Source organism: Pteropus medius, unplaced genomic scaffold, assembly GCF_902729225.1.
Source record: "Pteropus medius unplaced genomic scaffold, Ma_sr-lr_union100, whole genome shotgun sequence".
Classification (NCBI taxonomy): domain Eukaryota; kingdom Metazoa; phylum Chordata; class Mammalia; order Chiroptera; family Pteropodidae; genus Pteropus; species Pteropus medius.
Genome location: NW_024345505.1, coordinates 194,106 through 218,463, shown reverse-complemented (window position 1 = coordinate 218,463; position 24,358 = coordinate 194,106). Strand labels below are relative to the sequence as shown.

At 35.4% G+C, this 24,358-nt stretch overlaps 1 protein-coding gene across 2 annotated transcripts in view; it reads right to left on the bottom strand.

The window, feature by feature from the left end:
* ZMAT1 (zinc finger matrin-type 1) overlaps positions 1–24,358 on the bottom strand; it is a 45,013-nt gene that overhangs the window by 17,442 nt on the left and 3,213 nt on the right. For both annotated transcript variants that reach the window (XM_039873970.1, XM_039873971.1), the window contains exon 2: positions 12,597–12,703. In XM_039873970.1, the coding sequence (XP_039729904.1) occupies positions 12,597–12,703 (107 nt within the window). The remainder of the gene's footprint in view (positions 1–12,596; positions 12,704–24,358) is intronic.

Sequence of the window (24,358 nt, the reverse complement as noted above, 5' to 3'; positions counted from 1 at the left end):
GGAGTGTGCGTGTGTCCTGGATGCTCACTCAGGATTGAGGAGAGCTCTCTCCAGACAATGTGTTTGTCAGTAGGCTTCATAAAGTGGCTGTCCTAGGTCTTACAGCTGATCATGAAAACTGTTTCCCCTCTCTCCTGATCACACAACTAGATTTCATTTCCGAGTCTACCTTGTTAGGTGTGGTCATGTGACTAACTTTTAGAAGGTGATCCAAGACTCCCTGTTCTTTCTCTCTCTGCAGGCTTGACATAAACACACATGAAAGTCACTTGCTCAGGAAGGAAAGAGACTGGGTTCCTGAACTGCTGCTTAGAAGGGAGTTGCCCACTGATCAGGAAGGAACACCTTATTTGAACTTAGGTAGGAGAGAAATAACCTTCTATTATAGCAAACCATTGAGGTTTGGGAGTTATTTTTAGAGCAAGTAGTGTTGCCCTGATACAGTTCAGTAGTCATACAAAAAGAGAGATTATACGTTCTCACACCAAAGCAGCAAGTTGCCGTAGTAGCAGTTAGAGGAATTCTCCCAATTATATCATCATATGAGGGTCAAGAAAGAGCCTGCTCAGCTTGTTCACCAGCACAGATTGCCAGAGAATTAACTCCTAGCTGTTAGTGATCAGGTTACTAATGTTCTCGCAGACCATGCGAGCTAGTTTCTACTTTGGTTTCTGAAGGAAAGAGAAGAAAGACCAATTTTCTTTAATGAGAATTAAACAAGGATATTTGATACCTGAACAAAAAGGATACAATGAAGTGGTATCTAACACCTACAAGCTGCAGAGGTGATGCCTAGACCTCTTGCATGCACTTCCTCTGCCTTTGCTACTGAGTGGTCTTTGGGCCCAGATTGTTCTGTTTCTCACTGAATGCAGATGAGGCCCCTTTTGTCAGGGCAGTGTGTATGACCTGGACCCAAATTAGGATGTTTGGATAATAAAATTTTTGAGACTATGGTATGAGGTGTTTCTATGTGTGGGGCACTCTAGTGTTTTGCATGCATTATCATACTCAACTCTCAAAACTATTTTGTAATATTGTTCTACTGTTATAGCTATCTTACAACTGAGGATGTGTTAAGGTCATTATTGATAGCCAGTTTCTCAACTAGGGAGAAACATAACAGAGTTAAGGAAGAAAATAGAGAAAGTAAAGCTAGTGTTCTCTTGGTTAGGCTGAAAAACATCCCAATGAAAAAGAGAGATAGCGAGATACAGAAGGGGAGAATAGTTTTAGCATTGATAAAGAAAGCCGGCATATAGCAGACTAAAGATTGCATTATATTGTCATTGTTGATTTTTAGTTTTTAATGTAATTTACTGGCCAATTTCCCTGGTTATGAGGAATCCACTTCTGCACTGGGGGAAAGGCCCTTTGTCTGTGGACCAAAGGGAAAAGTCAGCTTTTCTCAACCAGTCCAAAAGCCAACTATTCATTTTATGCCATGCAAATAATAGATGGGCTTATTAAACAAAATAGCCAGTAAATGTACCCTTGAATGTGAGTGGAATTACCTTTTCAGGTATGTAACTGAAGGACAAATTATAGTTCCCAGTTTATAGCTCATATCTCCAAGATAGTCTTCTCGGTAGGCACAGAAGGATTGACTTGAACGGCCTTCTCCTGTCTTCATTCCTCTTCTTTGATAAGCAGAAGAGATGAAATACATGAGCAACGAGAGTCCTCAGGATGCACCAGAGCTCCTCCTGTCTCAACTCCATCCCACAGTTTCCTTGCTGGAATTATAACTCCACCAGTCCCTTCTATTTCCTGTCTTTTTTATTTTCTAGAAATTATGCTGGAATAGCCTCAAAGTTTTCTGTTGTTACAGACCTTGGATCTCATTCAAAAAGTAAAGGGAAAAGAAGGTGCTTCCTTCAAGCTCTTTGGGGAAAAAGTGTGCTCTCCTTCATGTGTGTATCAGCATCTCTTAGCAATCATAAGTCTCCTTTTGTCACCACAGACTTTCCAAACAATGGAAATTACATACTGTTATAGTAGTTGATTTGGTGTGTGTGTATACATGTGTGTTATAACTGTATCTTTTTTCCTATCCAATTTTTTATTAAAAATTCAAGGGAGTCAAGAGTGCCAAAACCACCACCTTAAGCAAGAAAGTTAACACTTTCTTTTGAAAGAGGGCATAAAAATGCATATTTTTCAATATAAATTGTATTAGTAGATTCTACATTTATGATATTCCTTGTTTGAAGTTCTCGCCTCTTTGTCTTCAGCTCTTATATCCTATTTAAATAAGAAAATGGTCCACCATTGCTGAAGGACATGCTTCTCTTACCCCAAATAATCTAGCTTCTTGAGAAAAGCTTCAGACACTTGGGTCCTAATGGATAACTTCACATTCAATGATGGAAAGCATTCTCCTGAAAGCTCTGGAGCTTCCTTTCAGGGATGGGGTGAATCAAGGTTAATTTACATTTCTGAACCTATTCTCTGCATTGTTGTATGCTGACATGACTGAATTTCTAAGAGACTACCAAAATAATACAGTAATGTACAACGTTAATGTTACTACAAGCCATGAAAAGCCATGATTAATTACCACCAAAGCTAAAGGGAAGAAGGGAGGACTCCAGGAATCAGTTTAATTAATCACTTGGTTTAGAATTAATAAAATCCCTCTAAACTTGCTGAGAAAGAAGGACTGACAGAGAATAAATGGTGTTTGCTATTCAGGAAGTTGACACAAGCTTGTAATTTGGAGAACAACTGAGGTATCTTTGAGTGATTCAAAGTAAATGAAATTGGAAACATGGCAGAGTGAGAGACATCCTAAGATCTCTCCCCTTGAAACAACAATAAGCTGAACATCTAAAACTCAACAAAAAACACCCAAACTGCACACCAGCACATCTGAGCATGAGATCTGTGCATAAGAGCAACCACAAGTCAGAATGCCAGGTGTCAGGTGGTGGACTGGGAAAAATAAAGAAGCTGCCTCTCACAGCCACCTGAACTCCCTGCAGGAGGAGGGGGAGGGGAGAAGGAGTTCCCTGAAGAGCCTGAAGAGCCCTGCTCTTCAGGGGAAAGTTGTAAGCTCCCCATATCCGGCTGGCAGCAGTCCCTAATCATCAGGGCAAAAAGCGAAGTGGCCGGCAAACAACAGTTGCTACTTAACGACCACGGTTGCAAAATGCAGCCCCCAACCCTCAACCCGGAAGGCCCCTCCCCCCATACCCTCTGAGACTGAACACTGCAGAGCCCCAGGGGAATCTGAGCAAACGCTACCAAAACTGTTGCTAATACTGACAGGGATTGAAACTGAGGGTAGCGAGCGTGATTAAATATCTATCAGAAAATAAAAAGGCTTTATTAAAGCTTTATATAAAGCAGGGATCCAAGAGGCTTAGATGCCATCTACTGGAAACTAAAAGAAAAGTGCCTTCTTTGCAACAGGCTAAAGAGAGACCTTTATATAATAAATCTTCTTTCTGGAAAAACAGCAGAATACACTTCCATTCATGCCCAGGTGGAGTAATAGTCCATTAAACACCATGAACACCAGGGTGACAAAGCACCTCAGAAAGAAAGAGAAAAAGCTTCAGAAAATAACCTTACAACATAGAAATATGCAACTTAAATGATAGAGAATTCAGGATAGTACTTCTGAAAAAACTCAGTGAGTTCCAAAACGAGTCATATCAACAATTTCAGGAATTGAAAAAACAACTAGATGGGCAGAGCAAAGAGATTGAAACCCTCAAAAAGAACAGAATAGATATTCTGGAGATAAAAAACACACTGCAAGAGTTGAAAAATAAAATAGCAAGCTTGGGAAATAGAATCGACTAACTGGAGGAAAGAAATCTAGAAATAAATCAGAAGGAAGAAGAGAGAAACTGAAGAATGAAAAATAATGAAAAAGAAATTCAAGAACTAGCTGGTACCATCAGGAAAGGAAACATAAGAATAATGGGCATTATTGAAGGCAAGGAAAAGGAGCATGGACTAGAAAACATTTTCAGACAAATAGTGGATGAGAATTTCGCAAATCGAAGAAATGAGATGGAACTTAGAATTCAAGAAGTCAACAGGACATTCAATTATCTCGTCAAAAAGGAGTTCACCAAGACACATTTTGTTAAAATTATCAAAAATCAACGACAAAGACAGAATTCTCAGGGCAGCCAGGGAGAAGAAAACTTATAAAGGAAAACCCATTAGATTATCTTCAGACTTCTCAGTGCAAACCTTACAAGTCAGAAAGTAATGGAATCAAATATTTAAAGTATTAAGTGAAAGGAACTACCAGCCTAGAATAATGTTTCCAGCTAAGCTCTCCTTTAGATATGAAGGAGAAATTAAGACTTTTCCAGACATACAAAAATCGAGAGAATTCTCTACTATGAGGCCTGCATTACAGGAAATACCGAAAGAGGTCGGTTCACCTGAAAAAAAATAACAAGAACAACAAAAATATATAATTAAGAGTAAAATGACTATCAGGCAAATAGAAGCAGAGGAGTGCAACCCTTACTGAGAAAGGGCATTCTAAGCTTAAATAATACAAGAATTGCTATAGCAAGATAGTAATGAGAGTTCAGTATACATAAGGACAAATTGAGATAACAATGACTGAAAAAGGGGAGATTCAAAGATCCAAATTCACAAAGGGGACTGGAGATAAGGCACACACTGAAGAAAATGGACGACTGTATGTGTGTGTGTGTGTGTGTGTGTGTGTGTGTATATATATATATATATATATATATATATATATATATATATAAACATATAAAGTCTTAAAACTGCCTTTTCATTTTCTTAAAGATCGTTAATCTTTAAGAAATATATATAACTATCCTTTACATATTCGTAATGGTAACCACACACCAAAGATCCAGAACTGAAGTATATAACATAAAACAAGAAGAACCAGAGGCAAAACACACAAAAGCCAACAAAATTAAAGAAAACAGAAACACAAGGACAAGGAAGCAATGGAAACACCGAGCTACCAGAAAGCAAAAGATAAAATGGCTATAAGAAGACCTCATATTTCAATAATCACCCTGAATGTAAATGGACTAAAGTCACCAATAAAAAGCCACAGAGTTGCAGAATGGATCACAAAACAAAAGCCAACCATATGCTGCCTCCAGGAGACACATCTCAGCTCCAAAGACAAATACAGACTCAAAGTGAAAGGGTGGAAAATGATATTTCAAGCAAATGACATTCAGAGAAAAGTGGGAGTAGCGGTACTGATATCAGATGTAAAAAAGGTAAAGAAAGATACCGAGGGATACTTCATAATGATAAAGTGAATCATGCACCAAGAAGACACAACACTTATTAATATCTATGCTTCCAATCATAGAGCCCTGAAATATGTAAAGCAATCCCTAACAGAACTAAATGGAGGATCAGACCAAAACACTACCGTAGTAGGGGACCTAAAGACCCCACTGTCAGATATGGACCGATCATCCAAACAGAAAATCAATAAGGAAATTACATCCTTAAATGACACATTAGACCAACTACATCATTGACATTTATAGAGCCTTTCATCCCCAAACAGCTGCTTATACATTCTTTTCGAGTGCACATGGGAAATTCTCAAGAATCGACCACATACTGTGACACAGAGATAGCCTCAACAAATATAAGAGGGTCGAAATCATACCAAACATATTCTCTGATCACAATGCTTTGAAACTAATGATCAACTGCAAAAAGAAATCAAGAAGAACCACACATTCATGGAGATTAAACAACATGCTGCTGAAGAATAACTGGGTCAGTGAAGAAATAAAGAGACCAAGAGATACATAGAAATGAATGATAATGATAGTACAACATATCGAATCTTTTGGGACACGACAAAAGCGGTCATAAGAGGAAAGTTCATATCATTACAGGCCTATCTCCAAAAACAAGAACGAGCCCAAATAAACAACCTAATGCTTCATCTTAAAAAAACTAGAAAAGGAAGAACAGATGAGGCCTAAAGTCAGCAGAAGGAAAGAAATAATCAAAAATAGAGCAGAAATAAATGAAATTGAAAACAAATAAACAACAACAACCAAAACAATAGAAAAAATACATGCAACAAAGAGCTGGTTCTTTGTGAAGGTTGATAAAATTGACCAACGTCTGGCTAGACTCACTAAAGAAAAAAGGGAAAGGACACAAATAAACAAAATCAAGGATGAAAGAGGAGAAATTACGACTGACATGGCAGAAATACAAACGATCATACAAGAATACTATGAAAAAGTATATAACACCCAATCTAACACCCTAGAAGAAATGGACCAGTACTTATAAAAATACAATCTCCCTAGACTGAATCAAAAAGATCTGGAATATCTACTCTACGGCCATGTTACTCTGAACAAGCCTGATCCCGTCTAATCTTGGAAGCTAATCAGGGTCAGGCCTGGTTAGTACTTGGATAGCAAACAACCTAGGAAGACCAGGTGCTGTAGGTGTAACAAATAAAAAAAATAAGGGATTGTAAACTGACAAGGACCTTGCAACTGTGAGGTCAATCAATGGTTGCCTCGCTAAAAATGAATGAATGAATGAATGAATGAATGAATAAATAAATAAGAGGATCTGGAAAATCTAAATACACTGATCAGCAGTATGGAAATTGAAATGATCATCAAAAACCTACAAAAAGTAAATGTCCATGACCAGATAGCTTCATCAGTGAATTCTACCAAACACTTAAGGAAGATTTAATGCCTATTCTCCTCAAACCCTTCCAAAAAATCGAAGAGGAGGCAATACTTCTCAACTCATTTTACGGGGCCAATATTACTCTGATACCAAAACCTGGTAAAGATAACTCAAAAACAGAAAACTACGGACCACTATCTCTCATGAACACAGATGCAAAAATCCAAAATAAGGTACCAGCAAACTGAATACGGCAACATATTAAAAAGATTATGCACCACAATCAAATGGGCTTCATCCCAGGGGCACGGGGATAATTCAACATATGCAAATCAATTAATGTGATACATCACATAAATAAGTTAAAAAATAAGAATCGTATCATATCAATAGATGCAGAAAAAGATTTCTAAAAGATACAGCATCCATTTATGATCAAAACACTTAACAAAATCAGTATAGAAGGAAAGTACCTTAACATAATAAAGGCCATATATGACAAAAACTCAGCCAACATTATACTTAATGGTGAAAACTAAAAACCTTCCCTCTAAGATGAAGAACAAGGCAAGGCTCTCCACTATCGCCAATGTTATTCAATATAACACTGAAGATCCTAGCAAGTGCAATCAGGCAAGAGAAAGATATAAAAGGCATTCAAATAGGAAATAAAGAAGTCAAACTGTTTCTTTGCAGATGACATGATTCTCTATACAGAAAACCCTAAAGACTCCACAAGAACACCACTAGAAACAATAAGCAAATACAATAAAGTTCCTGGATACAAAATCAACGTTCAAAAAGCCATAGTGTTCCTATACTCTAATAATGAAGTGCCAGGAGAAAAAGTGGAAAAAAATAATTCTTTTTGCAATTGCGACCAAAAAGAATAAAATACCCAAGAATAAATCTAACGAAACATGTGAAGGATCTATATAATGTAAACTATGAGACCCTATTAAAAGAAATTGAAAAAGATACAAAGAAATGGAAAGATATTCCGCGTTCTTGGATGGGAAGAATCAACATAGTTACAATGACCCTATTACCTAAAGCATTATACAAATTTAATGCAATCTCCATCAAAATACCATTGGCAGTTTTTAAAGAAATAGAACACAAAATCATCAGATTTGTATGGAAGCACAAAAGACCCCGAATTGCCAAAGCCATCCTGAGAAAAAAGAACAAGGCTGGAGGCATCAATCTCTGCCAGACTTCAAATTATACTACAAAACGACAGTAATCAAAACAGTATGGTATTGGCAGAAAAACAGACACATGGACCAGTGGAACAGAATCAAGAATCCAGAAGTAAACCCATATTTATATGGGCAAATAATTTTCTACAAAAAAGCCAAAAGCATACAGTGGAGAAAAGAAAGCCTCTTCAATAAATGGTGCTGGGAAAACTGGAAAGTCACCTGAAAAAGAATGAAATTAGACTGTTGTCTATCACCACACACCAAAATTACCTCAAAATGGATTAAGGACTTGATTATGAAACCTGAAACAATAAAATGCATAGAAGAAAACATAGGAACTAAACTCAAGAACCTTGGACTTAAGGAGGATTTTATGAATTTGACCTCAAAGTCAAGGCAAGTAAAAGCAAAATTAAATGAATGGGACTACGTCAAACTAAAGAGCTTCTGCTCAGCAAAAGAAACCATCAACAAGGTAAAGAGACAACCATCCGAACGGGAAAATATATTTGCAAGTAATGCCTCCAATAAGGGTCTAATGTCCAAAATTTACAAAGAATCATACAACTCAATAACAACGACAACAAAATGATCCAATCAAAAAATGGACAGAGGACCTGAACAGACACTTCTCTCTAGAGGACATACAAATGGCCAACAAATATATGAAAAGATGCTCAACATTGCTATTAGGGAAATACAAATCAAAACCACAATGAGATACCATCTCACACCTTTTAGAATGGCTATAATCAACATGACAAGTAATAAGAAATGCTAGATAGAATGCAGAGAAACAGAACCCTCATACACTGCTGGTGGGACTGCAAATTGGTACAGCCACTATGAAAAACAGTATGGAAGTTCCTCAAAAAACTAAGAATTGATCTACCACCTGATCCAGCAATCCCTCTACTAGGTATTTACTCCAAAGACTTGAAAACTCATATCTGAAAAGATATTTGTACACTGATGTTCATAGCAGCATTATTCACAGTGGCCTGGATATGGAAGCAACTGAAGTGTGCTATGATAGATGATTGGCTAAAGAAGCTGTGGTACATATATGCAATGGAATATTACTCAGCCATAAGGAGAGATGAAATACTGCCATTAGCAACATAGATGAACCTTGAAATATTCATACTATGCGAAATAAGCCAGATAGAAAAAGTTTAAAATCATATGATATAATTTATATGTGGGATATAAACCTAAAAACAACAAATGAACAGGACCAACAAACAGAGACTGATGGACATGGACTATAGACTAGTTGTTATCAGAGCGTAGGGAGTAGAGGAGGAGGGGGAAGGTAGACGGGGTAAAGTGGGTCAAATATAGGGGGGTAGAGTGTGGGTGAAATGGGTAAATGGGATCAAATATATATTACCTGAAGGAAAATGGACTTTGGGTGGTAAACACACAATAGAATATACAGATGTGAAATTATAATATACACCTGAAAATTATATAATTTTATTAACCAGTGTTACCCCAATAAATTTAGTAAAAAAATTACAGATTCTTGTGAATCTGTATATTCATTGCAGCATTATTTACAGTGGCCAAGATATGGAGGCATCCAGACGGGGGTCCATCAATGGATGAATGGATGAATGGATAAAGAAGAAGTTATACATATATACAGTGGAATATTGCTCAGCCAGAAAAAAGAAAGAAACCTTGCCATTCGCAGCATGGTTGGACCTAGAGGATACTGTGCTGAGTAGAATAAGTCAGAGAGAGTAAGACAAATGTCATATGTGGAATCTAGAGAACAGGATAAACAAACAACAGAAACAAACTTATAGATACAGAGAGCATTTTGATGGTTGTCAGATTGGAGGATGGGGAATGGGTGAAGGGGGAGGGGATTAAGAGGTACGAATTGGTAGTTATAAAATAGTCATGGGGATGTAGAGTATAGCATGGAAAATAGTGTCAGTAGTATTGTAATAATTATGTATGGTGTCAGATGGGTACTGGATTTATTGGGGTGATCATTTCATAAGTTATACAAGTGTCTAATCACTGTATCGTACACTTGAAACTAATACAACATTGTATGTCAACTATAATTGAAAAAATAAAGATATTTTTAAAATTACAAATAAAAATTAATAGTGCTGGAACATCGGCTATCTGTATTTTAAAAAATGTTATCACTCTCCATATGTGAAAATCAATACCAGATGGATTACACACTTTAACATAAGAAATAAAATTCTAAGATTATTAGAAGAAAATATAGGGAATCAATATGACAAAAGCACAGAAAATGGTTTCTTAAACATGTAAGTATAAATACAAAGGGAAATATTAATAAGTACAACCTCATTAAAATTCAAAACTGTAGTACTGTTCTATTTTACATATACAATAAATACTATACTGAGGTGGTATGACAATATTAACCAAGCTGTATGCCAAAAAAAAAAAAAAAGATCACCTTTTCAAGTAGACTACTTATGTAGAAATGCTTTCAAATACATGGAAAGTCATGTATAGTTTTGATCTGATGTTTTAACAACCTTAAGCACCAAACGTACAGACAGCACTGAAATCTAAATTTAAAAAATATGCTACAACATTACATATAATACTTTATAACCATCAAAATACTATAGAAGAAAAAGCTGTAATGATAGGACAAAGTGTCTAGAATATGCTCTTATATGAAAAAAAAGTACAAACCAACACATAAAATTCTCTTTTATAAAAATGTGTGTGTGTCTGTTGGTGGGAATGCAAATTGGTACAGCCTCCATGGAAAACAATCTAGAGGTTTCTCAAAAAATTAAAAATAGATCTACCTTTTGATCCAGCAATTGCACTTCTGGGTATTTTTCCAAAGAAAACCAAAACAATAATTTGTAAAGATCTATGCACCGTTATGTTCATGGCAACACAATTTACAATAGCCAAAATATGGAAGCAACCTAAATGTCCATCAACAGATGATTGGATAAAGAAGTTATGGTTCATACATACAATGAAATATTACTCAGTCATTGAAAAAATGAAAGCCTACAATTTGCAATGGCATGGATGGACCTAGAGATTATTATGCTAAGGGAAATACGTCAGACATAGATAAATACCATACAATTTCACTTATATGTAGAATTTAAGGAACAAAAAGAACAAATTATTCAAAACAGACTCACAAATATAGAGGACAATCGGATGACAACCAGAGGGAGGGGGTTTGGAGGGCTGAGAGAATGGCATGAAAGGTTAAAGAAGTAGAAATTATTCGTTGATAGGTTGTCACAGGGATGAAGAGCATGGCATAGAAAATTTATTTAGCATTAATGAAATGGCTAAGTAGAGAACCCAAGGAGAGAAAGAGCAATTAGAGAGATTGTTTTAGAAACTATATAAATGTCTAACCAATGTACTGTATACTTGAAACTAATGATAAAATAAATTTAAAAATGAATAAATAAATAAAAAGGATAAAGAAAGAAATGTGTGTGTATCTGTGTGTGTTCAGAAAGCATACTGGAAATATTAGGCAAAAGAGAAGTTAAATGATACAAGTGATATAATTATGGTTGAGTTTTTTCTTGTAGTTTTGTAATTTTCTGCACTGAATACCAGTTTATGGGCCCATAAAAACTACTTTAAATTCAAATGGTTCCCACCACAATTATCATAGAGCCCCTGGATTGTGTGTCTATCTTTACTAACTGAATCTTTGAGCTATAGAGTCTGAGGATGAGCTAGCCGCTCTGACGTATTTGATTTTATTTAATTCTCACAAGTATAGTAAGAAAGATTTTACCACCCCCATTTTATACATTCAAGAAACATGCTGAGAAAGGTAAAGTGACTCGCCCAGGTTACACAACAATGGTGGTTAAGACCTGAACCTAGGTCCTCTCAATCTATAGCCAACAAAATTTCCCTATCTGTAATTATAGTAATTGAATCCTAATGAACATAAGGACTGAAGTATAGTTGTCAATAAGATGTGCAATAGGCAAAACGAGATAAGATGTTTAAAAAAGCAGAGCTGGCATTATATATCTTTTAAGTAAATGTACCTAGTGCTTTTAGTAACCCAGATATCAAATATGAAAAAAACTAAGCTCATCATATGATGTAGAAATGGGAGGCCACACCAAATGAAAAGAAAGAATAATGGATATGGAATCTGAAGAAATCATTGTTAAGCTTAGCCATGCCAATGACTAGCTATGAGAATCACTATCCCTCTGGGTATCAGTATTCTAATTAATAAACCATAGGAGTTGAAACATTAAACATTCCCTTTTCTAGCTCTAGAATGCTATGGTCCAGCAAAAAGTATGTAGCTAAGTCAAGTGCAAGTAAGACTGGCTCATTTTGTTTTTATAACCTTCATTTACTGTAAAGAAAGACTCTGGATTTCTGTAATAGCCCTTGATTCACATTAACAGTTTCCTACTGGAGGTTTATAATACCTTCCTTACATTTCCTACAAGGACATAAAGGACATAGTGGCTTAATGAATATAAAGGGATACAGAATGTTATGAAGAAAATTAGCTTTGGAGTCAAAAAGAGTTTAAACCTGAATTCCCCAAACTTAAGCTGGTAAGTTTGTCCCTCTCTGAACTAGTCTCCTTATCCTCAAAAGGGAAATAATACTGTCTGCTTCATAGGATTCTCATAAGAATGAAAAATGATAACATAGGAAGTTTACCTGCTACATTTAAAAACTAACTTTAGACTCTATTTCCATTTTTAAACCTACCTCATAATGTGAAATCCTTTGTGATTCAAACTGTAGCAGCACTCCACATACATTACAAAAGTTATCTGTAAAACATTCAGCCTTTCCCTGTTCATTCCAAGTTGTATCTATGAATAAAATAAAGGGAGGTGAGACTATATATCCCATTAACGAACATTTAGACGTATCATTTTCATTCTTCAATTATATATTATTTTATATTACACTTCAAATCTGAGTGCTTGTGGATCTACAGTAACAACTTTTTGCTTATCGAGTATGCAATTTAATATGAGCATATTAAGTCTGCCTCTAATGTCTAATATGGCAAGAGTTACTTATTTAGTAAGATAAGTCTAGGCAATACTATCCCATAGGAAAAGTTATAGGGATACCAGTAACTTCATGAGCTTCATGGAATGATTTGGGGCACCAATAATGACAGGATTAAAACACCCAGCCTTGTGATTTTGTGTTTCACAGCAAACAATCCATTGTTTTAAGACTGTCAATTATCTGGAGCTATGGCTCCAATGTTATCTAAAAATCACGTGAAACCGCAAACAGACTTTGCCCATGATGGGCAAACATACTTCATTACTGTATAAATACTAGCACACTCTCCTGGCCAAACAAGTCTCACTCCCCCCACCAAAGCTACAATGTTCATATACTAACATCTAGAAATAATGCTAGAGTGTTTCTCACTGTAACAAGTAACACATACCAAAACTCTCTGCATTTGTACTTGAGATCGATACATCTATCTAAAGTTCTTAACAGTTGCAATGTATTCTGTCAAAGTTTATTAGTTTATCTATAGGGTATACATCAAAAAACATCGAAAATTTGCTTGCTATTTGGCTGTTTAAATGAAAAAGCTTATACCACATATACTTTCATTGAAAAATGCCAATGATATATTAAATAGATAAAAGTTATAGAACAATAAATATAATACAGTCAATTTCCTACACTAACAAAAATTAAATATACAGCACACATAAAAAATATGAAAACTATAAATTTAAAAGTGGTTAACTTTGAAAAGTAGGGCTGGGAAAGGAACAAAGTAAGAAAATTTAACATTTTATTCTCTCTGTATAATTGTCTTAATTTTTGCAAAAAGTATGTAGGGCTTTCTATTTTAAAACCTTCAGAGATATTATTTTAAAAGTCGTGTTGTGGTGAAGGTTTAAAGAAGTACAAATTAGTAGTTGATAGAGGGTCACAGGGATGAGGAGCATGGCATAGGGAATGCAGACATCAGTAAGGTAATGGCTATATGTAAAGCCAGAGGGAAGATAGAGTAATCAGGGGGATCATTTCATAAACTATATAAATGTCTAACCAATGTATTGTATACTTGAAACTAATTTTAAAAAGTCATGTTGGATATCTTCAACTAAGCTTAAATTACAGTTCCACTGTATGGACTTAAAAACAACAACAACAACAACAAAAACGCTTACTTTAAAATTGTAGTGCTAAATGATAATTATAATTAGGAACATGTCGGAAATGACTTGAACAGCTAAAAATTTATCCCTATAATATATAATATTTCCTCTAAATTATTTTAAAATTGTTTTAAAATATATGATTTATCTGACTCTAAAATCAGCAAGGTAAAGAGTTTAACTAAAATGTATTTCAGGACTTCCATTGTTTCAGAATTAACTATTATATGCAATCTGAACATAGTGGCAAGATTTTGAACTTACCATTAAAATCTTTAATAATAATTAAATATTGAGAGATCTTTGAAAACATGGCCGAGTGAGAGACATTCCCAGGTCTCTCTCCTTGAACAACAATAAGCTCAACAAAAACACCCAAACTGCACACCAGCACGTCTGAGAGTAGGATGTGCACATAAGAGCTACCATAGGTCAGAAACCTGGTGTCGGGTGGTGGACTGGGCAAAATAAAGAAGCTGTCTCTTACAGCTGCCAGAGCTACCTGTAGGGGGAGGGGGAGGGGCGAAGGTGCGGAGAATTCCCTGAACAGCCCTGCCTGGGAGTGCTGTTAGTTCCACACAGCCAGTAGCAGGGCCAAGTCATCAGGGCAGAAAGCAGAGAAGTGGACAGCAGAGAAACAACAGTTGATTTTTGCCAACCGCGGTTGCAAAACCAAGGCTGAGCCACAGCCCCCAAATCCCAATGCAGAGGGCCTCTCTCCTCATACAGTTGAGACCGATCACCGGAGAGCCCCAGGGGAATCTGATCAAATGTTGCCATGACTGTCGCTGACACTGACAGGGACTGAAACTGAGGGTAGCGAGCATGATTAAATATCTATAAGAAAATAAAAAGGCAGTTTTAAGACTTTATATAAAGTAGGGTTCCAAGAGGCTTAGATGCCACCTACTAGAACTCAAAAGAAAAGTGCCTTCTTTGCAGCAGGCTAAAGAGAGACCTTTATATAATATGTCTTCTTTTTGGAAAAAGAGCAAAATAAACTTCTATTAATGCCAAGGCAGAGATATAGTCCATTAAACACCATGAACAACCAAGGTGACAAGGCATCTCTGAAAGAAAGAGAAAAATCTCCAGAAAATAAGCTTACGGACATAGAAATATGCAACTTAAATGACAGAGAATTCAGGATGGTACTTCTGAAAAAACTCAGTGAGTTCGGAAACGAGTCATATCAACAATTTCAAGGATTGAAAAAACAACTAGATGAGCAGAGCAAAGAGACTGAAACCCTCAAAAAGAAACAAATAGAACTTCTGGAGACGCGGCAAAAGCAGTCATAAGAGGGAAGTTCGTATCATTATAGGTCTATCTCCAAAAACAAGAATGAGCCCAAATGAACTACCTAACGATTCATCTTAAATATTATCATTTGGTAGCAATATAACTTACTACAAAGGGAAAGTTTACTTTAAAAAGACTAAAGGAAACTACTGTTAGATTTTTGAGAATTTCTAAAATTTAACTCATGTCTTTCTTAGATCAACCTTTAATTCCAGATTTTCCCATTTCTAATAATCAAAATTTGAAACTGACACTCGAATTGGGAAATACCAAGGCTTAGTATTTTAACCCAGTCTTTCATTACTGGTGCCCCAGATCATTTCCATAAAGTTACTGGTGCTCCTATAATGTTTCCTCTACAATGGTACTGCCTAAACTTATTGCCATTGACTAATTTGCTCAAACAAGTTTTTGGTCTGCTTTTCTTTATTAAATGTCATTTTATCCCATGCTCAAAATCACAGCCATTCTTCTCCCCTGCATGTCAATTCTAGCTTATAACGTTATTTCATATCCCATCTCTTCCTTTTCATGTCCCATAACACTACCCTAGTTCAGGCCCTCAATGCCTTCGGACATCATTTAGCTTTTTGGTATTTATTGAGGTTAGTCTCAAAGAACTGTGGTAGACATTTTGAAAAGAGATAAGAAAAAAATGAGCACACATTGAAGGCCTTTTATATATCAAACGATGTAACTCTTACACCTTTAGTCCTTAAAATGAATCTCCAAAGTAAGTGGCATTTCCCACATTGTGAAAGTTAGGAAATTGGGATTCAGTGAAATCAAAATAATTTGTCACATGTGTTAGTAGAGCTGGAATTTAAACTTTGTTTTCTCTTGACTTTTTCAATTATACATACATAACTCTCTCACATGCTGGAAATGGCAAAGCAAGTCAATGATTTCTAATATCAAGGAATTTACAATTTAGTAAGAAAGGCAAGATGTGTATAGAAAGAACTATCATCCCAAGATCAAAATGTCATATAAGACATAAGGTACAGTGCTGAGGGGTTTGGGAAAGCTTTCCAGAGGAGAACAGGTTTTGAAATAAGTTTTAGGAGATGTGTAACATTCAGATAAAAAGAGTAGAATAAAATTATTTGTTGGGAGGGGAGAGACAAGACCATGAAGGACAATAATTGAAAGCTTGTGATGGGACCAAACCATAACTGGATTCATTTGGGCATTTGGATTTAATTCTGCATTCAACAAGGAAAACTGGTGACTTAAAATGGAGATAACGAGTTAGGAATCAGTTGCAGGCAACAGGTCATAAGTTTTGAACCAGAAGAGGGCAGCAGGCACAAAAAGGAAGGAATGAATATAAAAGGTGTATCTATCAAAACTAGAGGGTTTTAGAGCCTGAGCTTAGAATTTGCTATGAATATGGTAGGTCTTTAGATCCATTTCATTTAACTGTAAACAATGTTGTTCCTGATGCAAGAAGTAGAGCTTTGACCTTATATGCAAGACATTCACGTACATTTACTTGTCGATGGCAAATTCTTTGTGAGTGTAATATAATAAATGTGTTGATGTTCTGACTGCAGTGTATCAAAAATTAAAATATACAAAAATCTGAAATTAATAAAGAAGATATTGGAGTGATGATGCACATTAAAATGTACTTTAAAGGATTTACCCTATTTTTCTTTAAATAGCATGTTTTCCTAATCAATTCAAATATGATTAAACCTACATTCAAAATTTCAGGAACAAACCTTCATATAAAAGTCTTTCTTAATCAGTTTCACATCAAATTCACACGCACAGCTTTTTAAAATTACATGCTGAGTTAAAATAAAAATCTCTATGGGTAGTACAATCTACCCACAAGTGATTCTGATAATCAACTATGTTGGGAATTACGGCCCTACAGGATAGGCTCAGATCCTTACACATAATGGCTGTTCAATATCTATTTGGTGACTAAGCTAATTTATATAAAGGCCTGGTCACCTAGAATGATACTTTTCAAGCTAACCGTGCTTTAGTCTAACCTGAAGAAATTTTTTTTTAAAGAAAGGAAGGAAAAAAAGAAGAAAAGAAAAAGAAACTACTCCTTGGCACTACCTCAAATCTGTTTAAATCCCCAGGGTTAAGGCCCAAGAATCTGTATTTTTAAACAGGGTCCCCAAGGAATCTCTTAAACAGCCAACCTAGTGATCCTAGTTTCAACCTTCTACCAAGGTAGTTCTCAACTCTGGCTGCACATTATATCACCTATGTTGTTTTTAAAGCATACTGATGCCCAAGCTCTACCCCAGACCAATTAACCAGAATCTCTTCAGAGTGGTTCCCAGTCATAGTTTGTTTTTGTGGGTTTTGTTTTTTAAAGCTTCTCAGGTGATTCTGTTGCACAGTGAAGGTTAAAAATCATTGCTATCTTTTTAGTAGCCAAATTTTCATGTATTTTTGTTGAACTGAAATCTGTTGTCCTACAGTAGGGGGTCTCAAGTGCTTTATTGTGCATCAAAATCACCTGGAGAGTATGTTAAAAGAGATTACTGGATCCCACTTCCAGACTTTCCAATTCAGCAATTTTGAGGGCTCAAGAATGTACATTTTTAAAAAGCTCCCTAGTGATGCTGATTCTGTTGTTCCAGAGGCCACACTTTGAGGACCACTTAGAGCTTCCACTGATCCCAGTTATAGTCCTTGAATCATGATAAGTATAATCACTCTTCTAAAATGGCAATCCAAATATTTTAAGAGAAACGTTATGTTCTTTATCCTCTCCCTCCCTCTTTAGCCTTTTTGTGAATTGATCCCAGTTCCTATCACGCAGCATGATTTCGAGTCCTCTCACTAGTTTGCCTAAGACCATGTCATTCATAAAGTGTAACATAAACACAATCACCTTAATGGGGTCACTATAACAAAATAGTAAAACGAGATCATTACCTTATTTTTTCAATTGTGGTGAAAAAAAAACACATGAAATTGACCATCTTAAAACCATTTTTAAGTGTACAGTTCAGGAGTGTTAAGTATATTTACCTCCTTATTTGAATATTTCTCTTCTATTAGTGTAGCCTAAGATGGCTTCACCATTTTCTGATGGTTACATCATACTGTTGACTCATGCTATGCTAACTTTTGACTAAAATATAAGCTGTTCACGTGGAGCTATTTAAACTCTGTTCCTCCAGGACATAGTTATATAGATAGAAACTTTTCTGGGCCCCAAAACAGACTCAATATAAACTTCTATGTGTCCCATTTCACTTTTACTTTGTTAGATTCTACCAATTATTCCAGCCTCTCGAGATCTTTTAAATCCTTATTCTGTCTACAAGAGGCTCGTGGAAGGTGTTTTGTTTGTTTGTTTGTTTGTTTGTTTACTGAGAACAATTATATATGATGAGGTATTGTTTTTCAGAGGCCATTCCACACTGTCAAATTCTCCTCAAGCTGCATTAACCCTAAATTTAACACGATTGTGATGATTTCTACTTTCTAACAGTAATACCTGAGGCTTGGAAAGGTCGAGCAATTTGCCCAAAGTCATAGAGCTAGTGTCAGAGCCAGCTTTAAATGTGTCTGCCCAAGATTTCCCTGAGAACTGGTTCTTTAAAAAGCCAAAGTTTTGAATGAGAAATTTCCTTTCTAGGTTTGGTATATGTAAGAAACATGTCTGATTCGCAAGAGATGCTAAATAAATGTTCCTTTAACCTCCTCCACCCTATCACCACTATTTAAGACATGACATTTGGACTCCCAGAAATAAATGGCCTAGAGCCAATTCTGAAAGTAAGAGAGGTAACTGGTGATAGTACAGATGCTTTTCAGCCTGTCTCAGGGGGAAGGCCTAAAGGGTAGGCAAAACTCAAGGTAGTAGATGTTAAATTAGGGGTCAGGTATACAAATGACATTGGCTGTGAGGAAGATGGCTGAGACAGGAACTAATATTTAATGAGCACTCACTGCATTCCAGGAACTAAAGTAAGTGTCCTCGCAAAGAACGGGGCTTAGGAGTTCATTTTCGTAGGAATGGAGAGCAAAATATAGCTGAAGAAACTTGAGGATTTTTATCTTCCTCTCCTTTTCTTTATACTCTCTCCATGTATTTTCTCTTCCTTAACTGGTTAGAATATGAAACAAATGTATGCATTTTTATTGGCTGGTTGTTAAATATGGGCTTATACTGATTCTTAGTTCTAAAAGCACTAAGAGTTGTAAAAAGCACTACAATGAGAGAGACTGCATTACAGTCTTTATCCTGCTAGTAACTAGCTATATGACTAAGAACATATCACAACCTTTCATATTTCCATTTCTGAAGTTTCTTTTGTACTTGACTATATATGGTTGATCGCCATCAATGAGAAAACATATTTTAAATAGAAATACATACAGAAGCAAAATTTTGGTGGGGTACTTACATAAGGACCAAAATATACTAGCCACTTCCAAATAATGAGTCTATCAGGAAACACAAAAGATGATTTGAAGTTCTAAGAAGGTACAGTTCATACTGACTTTAAGGGCCTAAAATTCAAAAGGTCCCAACATTTCTTCCCCTATTCCTCCATTATCTGCATTGCACTGCCTATGTCCTAACCCTAAAGCTGATTGTCTCCAAAATATTCTTTGCAAAAACACATACAGCATTTCTATTACCAAATACAATGTGTTAGTCATTATCATTATAGTGTCAAAAAGAAAAAAAAACCCAGAGCATTATTTTAGTTATAATTTAGGTCTATGCCGCTCAGCTGTCTTCTCTGAGAATGAATACCAAATTCATGGCCATATGGTCTCACATCTTTCAATCTAATTTAGTTAGAAGTTAGGAGAGCTAGGGTTAAAACGTCTAAACAGATTACGCATTAGAATATCTGATGACAAAATACTGAATGCTATGAAGTGTGACTTCATCTTTCATCTGCAGCAAATAAACCTCTTTGAATGCAGGAAGGTAAATACCTCTTGGTTAATTTTAGGCATATTGTTTTACTATTCCTAGCATGGCACTTCTCAACTGTTCTTCATTATCTGACATATTTGAATTTTATATGCTATCATGAACTTAAAAAAGATATGGATGGGGAGTAATATTTTATACTCAAATCAAAGCTCAGTTTAGTGTAGTTTGGTAGTAAGATCTTAGTGATACAATGGTGTGCTCTCAAATATGGACTGGAATATACTGTCTTTGAAACATATAGGAGTTTCTAATGCTGATACTATTTCTTCGTGTTTTAACAAAACAAAAGCAGTGGAGATTAAGAAAAACACTGTCAAAAACTAGGTTCAAAATGGGAAGAGAACCTAAGTCTGATAATGGAGTGTAAGGGCTTAAACTGAGAGGAAATGGAAAGATAAAATAAAACAATATTAATGCATGGTCCCATTTACATTCAGAGTATAAGAGGATAAAATTTCTTTGCAATGCTGTGTTCTGGGTCACAAAAAATGTACTTTCTCAGGTTTTCAAATGTTAGCAAATTAAGTATAACTTCTAAGTATGTTATTTTCCAGAAATTAGACACGTCAAAAAGTTCTTTAGAGTGGAGAAATATGGTCATATAAGAAAACTATGACCTACAGCGACAGAGTTTCAGTTTGGGACAAAGAAAAAGTTCTGGAGGTGGATAGTGGTGAAGGTTGTATGACGTGGATGAACTTAATGCTGAATCGAATGTACTGAGTTGCACACTTAAAAATACTTAAAATGGCAATTTTTATATTATGTATATTTTACCACAATAAAAATAAAATATTGAAAGAAAAAAGATGAAAGTACCTTCTCCCTGAACCATGGCATGAAGGGCAATTGCCCCATATCAATCTGTCACACAGAGGAAACTGCTTGAACAAGAATTAAACCTTTGTTTTGCTACCATAACATAGTGATCCTCTCTTCAATAACATTTATGAGGGTTATTTCAAATGAAGAGTGGTTTGTGATAAATTATAAATGAGATCCGATAAGAGAGTACATGTATTCAATACCCCTACAATTTGATTATATTTATGTGTGGCTGGAGACTTTGGTGAGAAAATGAATCAACCAATGTTCTATTAATGAAAGTGCTTAATCTCTTTATTTCCTTCCTACAAGGAATGTTTACATGACTTGTGAAAATAAAACTTTCATAATAATTTGAAATAGGGGGGAAATTATGACCTATAGCACTGAGTAGTAAGAAAAAAAATAAAGTTTCGAATTGGTCAAACATTCAAATCCTATCTCTACCCATAACTATGCAACCTTGAGCAAATTAACCACTTTGAGCCAGTTTTTTCATCTAAAGAGTACAGAAATACAATGTCTGTCCTAGGGTGTGACTATTAAATATTTTTTTAAATAATTAACACCTGTAGGCACTTGGTAAAGTATATTTACTAATCCAAAAGCTTTGGATTTTTTACTTAGTATTATATATAATCATTTTATTTCAGATCAGAGTAATTTTTGAGCTCATCTTGTCCAGGGTTTCTCAATCTTGGTACTACTGTTACTTTAAGCCAAATAATTCATTGTTGTGAGGGGCTGTCCTATGCATTGAAGGATATTTAACAGCATCCCCAGCCTCTAACTAGAAGTCAGTAGCATTGCCCAGGTGTGACACCCAAAATTATCTCCAGACATTGCCATATGTCCCTTGTGGGGCAAAACTGCCTCCAGTTTATAAATGATGTAGTCTAATGTCCTCATTTCAAAATGAGGAAGCTAAGACCCAGAGAAGTTATAGGAAATAAAGTCTTGAGGAAACTAAAATTTAAAAGATATGATACTAGATTCAGGTGAATTTGGACCATGAAGAAAATTCCAGTAGTCTGGGGGAGACAGTAATAGCAGAGGGAGGTTCTTAAGTCAGTGAAATACAAATGTGAGTACTAATAATTCACATTTTATGGACTTGAGCATTACTAAAATCCCCTATGTTGACCTAAAAATAAGCAATTCAGCTTGCACCAGAATCTGCATTTGATGATATAGAAACCAAAGAGGATTCAGTTGCCAGAAAGCCACTTTTTAGGGAATTTTGTTGGATTGTTTCTACTCCGAATTGCATTATAATGCTAGAGTAAAATAACTTTAACTTCTATATCCAAAAATGCAATTGAGTGTGAAATCTAAATGACCATAATTGAAATTTTCTTCTAATTAATACTATTAGATAACACCAGACAATTTAGGATGAAATAGACTTTTATGACAAAAGAATAACATTTATGGCTTGAGTCAGAAAATAATGAATCTGTGCCTATGATTTAATCTACTCTCACTAATGAAATTAAAAACCATACAAGATCTACTCTCACTAATGAAATTAAAAACCATACAAGATCTCTTCAGTTCTAGGTAAGAGAACTTTCTCTGTTCACTCCAAGTAAATGCTCTTTGGTTACCCTGGTAGGAAGTTTAAGCTTATTCAAATTAGGTGACTCTACTTTGTGTATATTTGGCTATATTTAATAAAATGAATATCATTTGCATTTGTTAAATGACAATTAGATCTAGCTGTACAAAACACCAAATTTCCTTAAGACAATCCATCAGATGTTTATGGCAAGAATAGCCATTAACTGTTTTTAATGCTTTACTGAAGTGGGAATTTCATAGTCCAACTGATCTTGATGCAAAAAATAATTTAGCATTGTATAGAACTCTTGTATATCCTATTTTGATAAAGTTGCAAGAATGGAGCAAACCTCAGAAGGTTTGGCTGCAATACTGTGAACATAAATCTCGTTCTTAGTCACAAATTTAAAATCAGGCATTAAGAAATCCTTTCAATTCTGCAAAGAGCATATGTGCTATAGTCCCCTTGCTTACACCTTTAACCTCCACGAAAGGTTTTTGATGAAAAAGTATTTTTAAAAATAGGTGACTTGACCTTTTCAGTCTTTTAATACCATCATAATATTAGGAAAGAATGAGCAAAGCTCAACACTAAGTTATAAGAAGCCAGGGGACTGATAGCACTATCCTTGTCAAGGTGTTTTAACTCACTTTTTCCCCTAAAGGTCACACTCCACTTAAGGAATTTTCAGAGATATTAATTGTACCAGAAATAAAGATCTGTACCTGCCAGCATTATGAACACTCATAACTATAATGCTATGTAGTATCTTACTTTCTTAGATTATGAGATTAGCACCTGACCTATGAGTTTGGGAAGTTTTGCCTATTTTACACAGATTATCATCACAATCAAAAATTATAAAGGCTTTTCTGTGGCATATTAACAATTACAATACAATGGAACTAACAAAACAATTGGGAGGACCAGTTATATGTTTAATGTTTACTAAGTCCTTGACCTTCAAAATCATAAGCACTCTGTGGCTAGCTAGCTCAGAAGACATGCTCGTGAAGTTAAAACTGAATTCAAATCCTATTTAAATTCATTAATTTGCTTGGTCCCATGAAGCTACTTTGAAATCAGAAAGCCACCATGCCATTCATTCCAAGGGTTTAGTAAATGTCAGTGGATCTGCAAGACTGGTTTCAGGTGGAAAAGAATCAAAGTTCATATCCTAACAGATATGTGATACAGTAGGGGGTGTGCTTAGTCAATATTTTCACATATTGACACCTAACAATGACAGAGTCAGAAAATAACAAATAGTTATTAACCTCTCTCCAGACTTTCTCATCCTGCCAAATGCAGAGAATTAAAACTTAGAAATTCTAACAGTTTGCTAATTATTCCTCCTAGATACCAACGTTAGATTTACAATGCAACGTGTTTTAGTGTGCTTATAGTATATAAGCCACCATGGGCAGAGTACAGATTTACAATAAAAAAATGGAACAGTCCTGATAGTTTAGGAATCTGGTTATGTTTAAAACTGCATTTTCCCCAATTATTTTATTTATTAATTTTATAATTTTATCAAGCACTATTCTGAGCTCTTTAACATAGCTATGTCTAATTCGTCTGTATATTCTCAGCACTGAGCATACTGCATCTCACACACACACACATACACACACACACATACACACACACAGGTGCTCAATAAATGATTCCTGAATAAAAAAAAAAAGGAAAGACT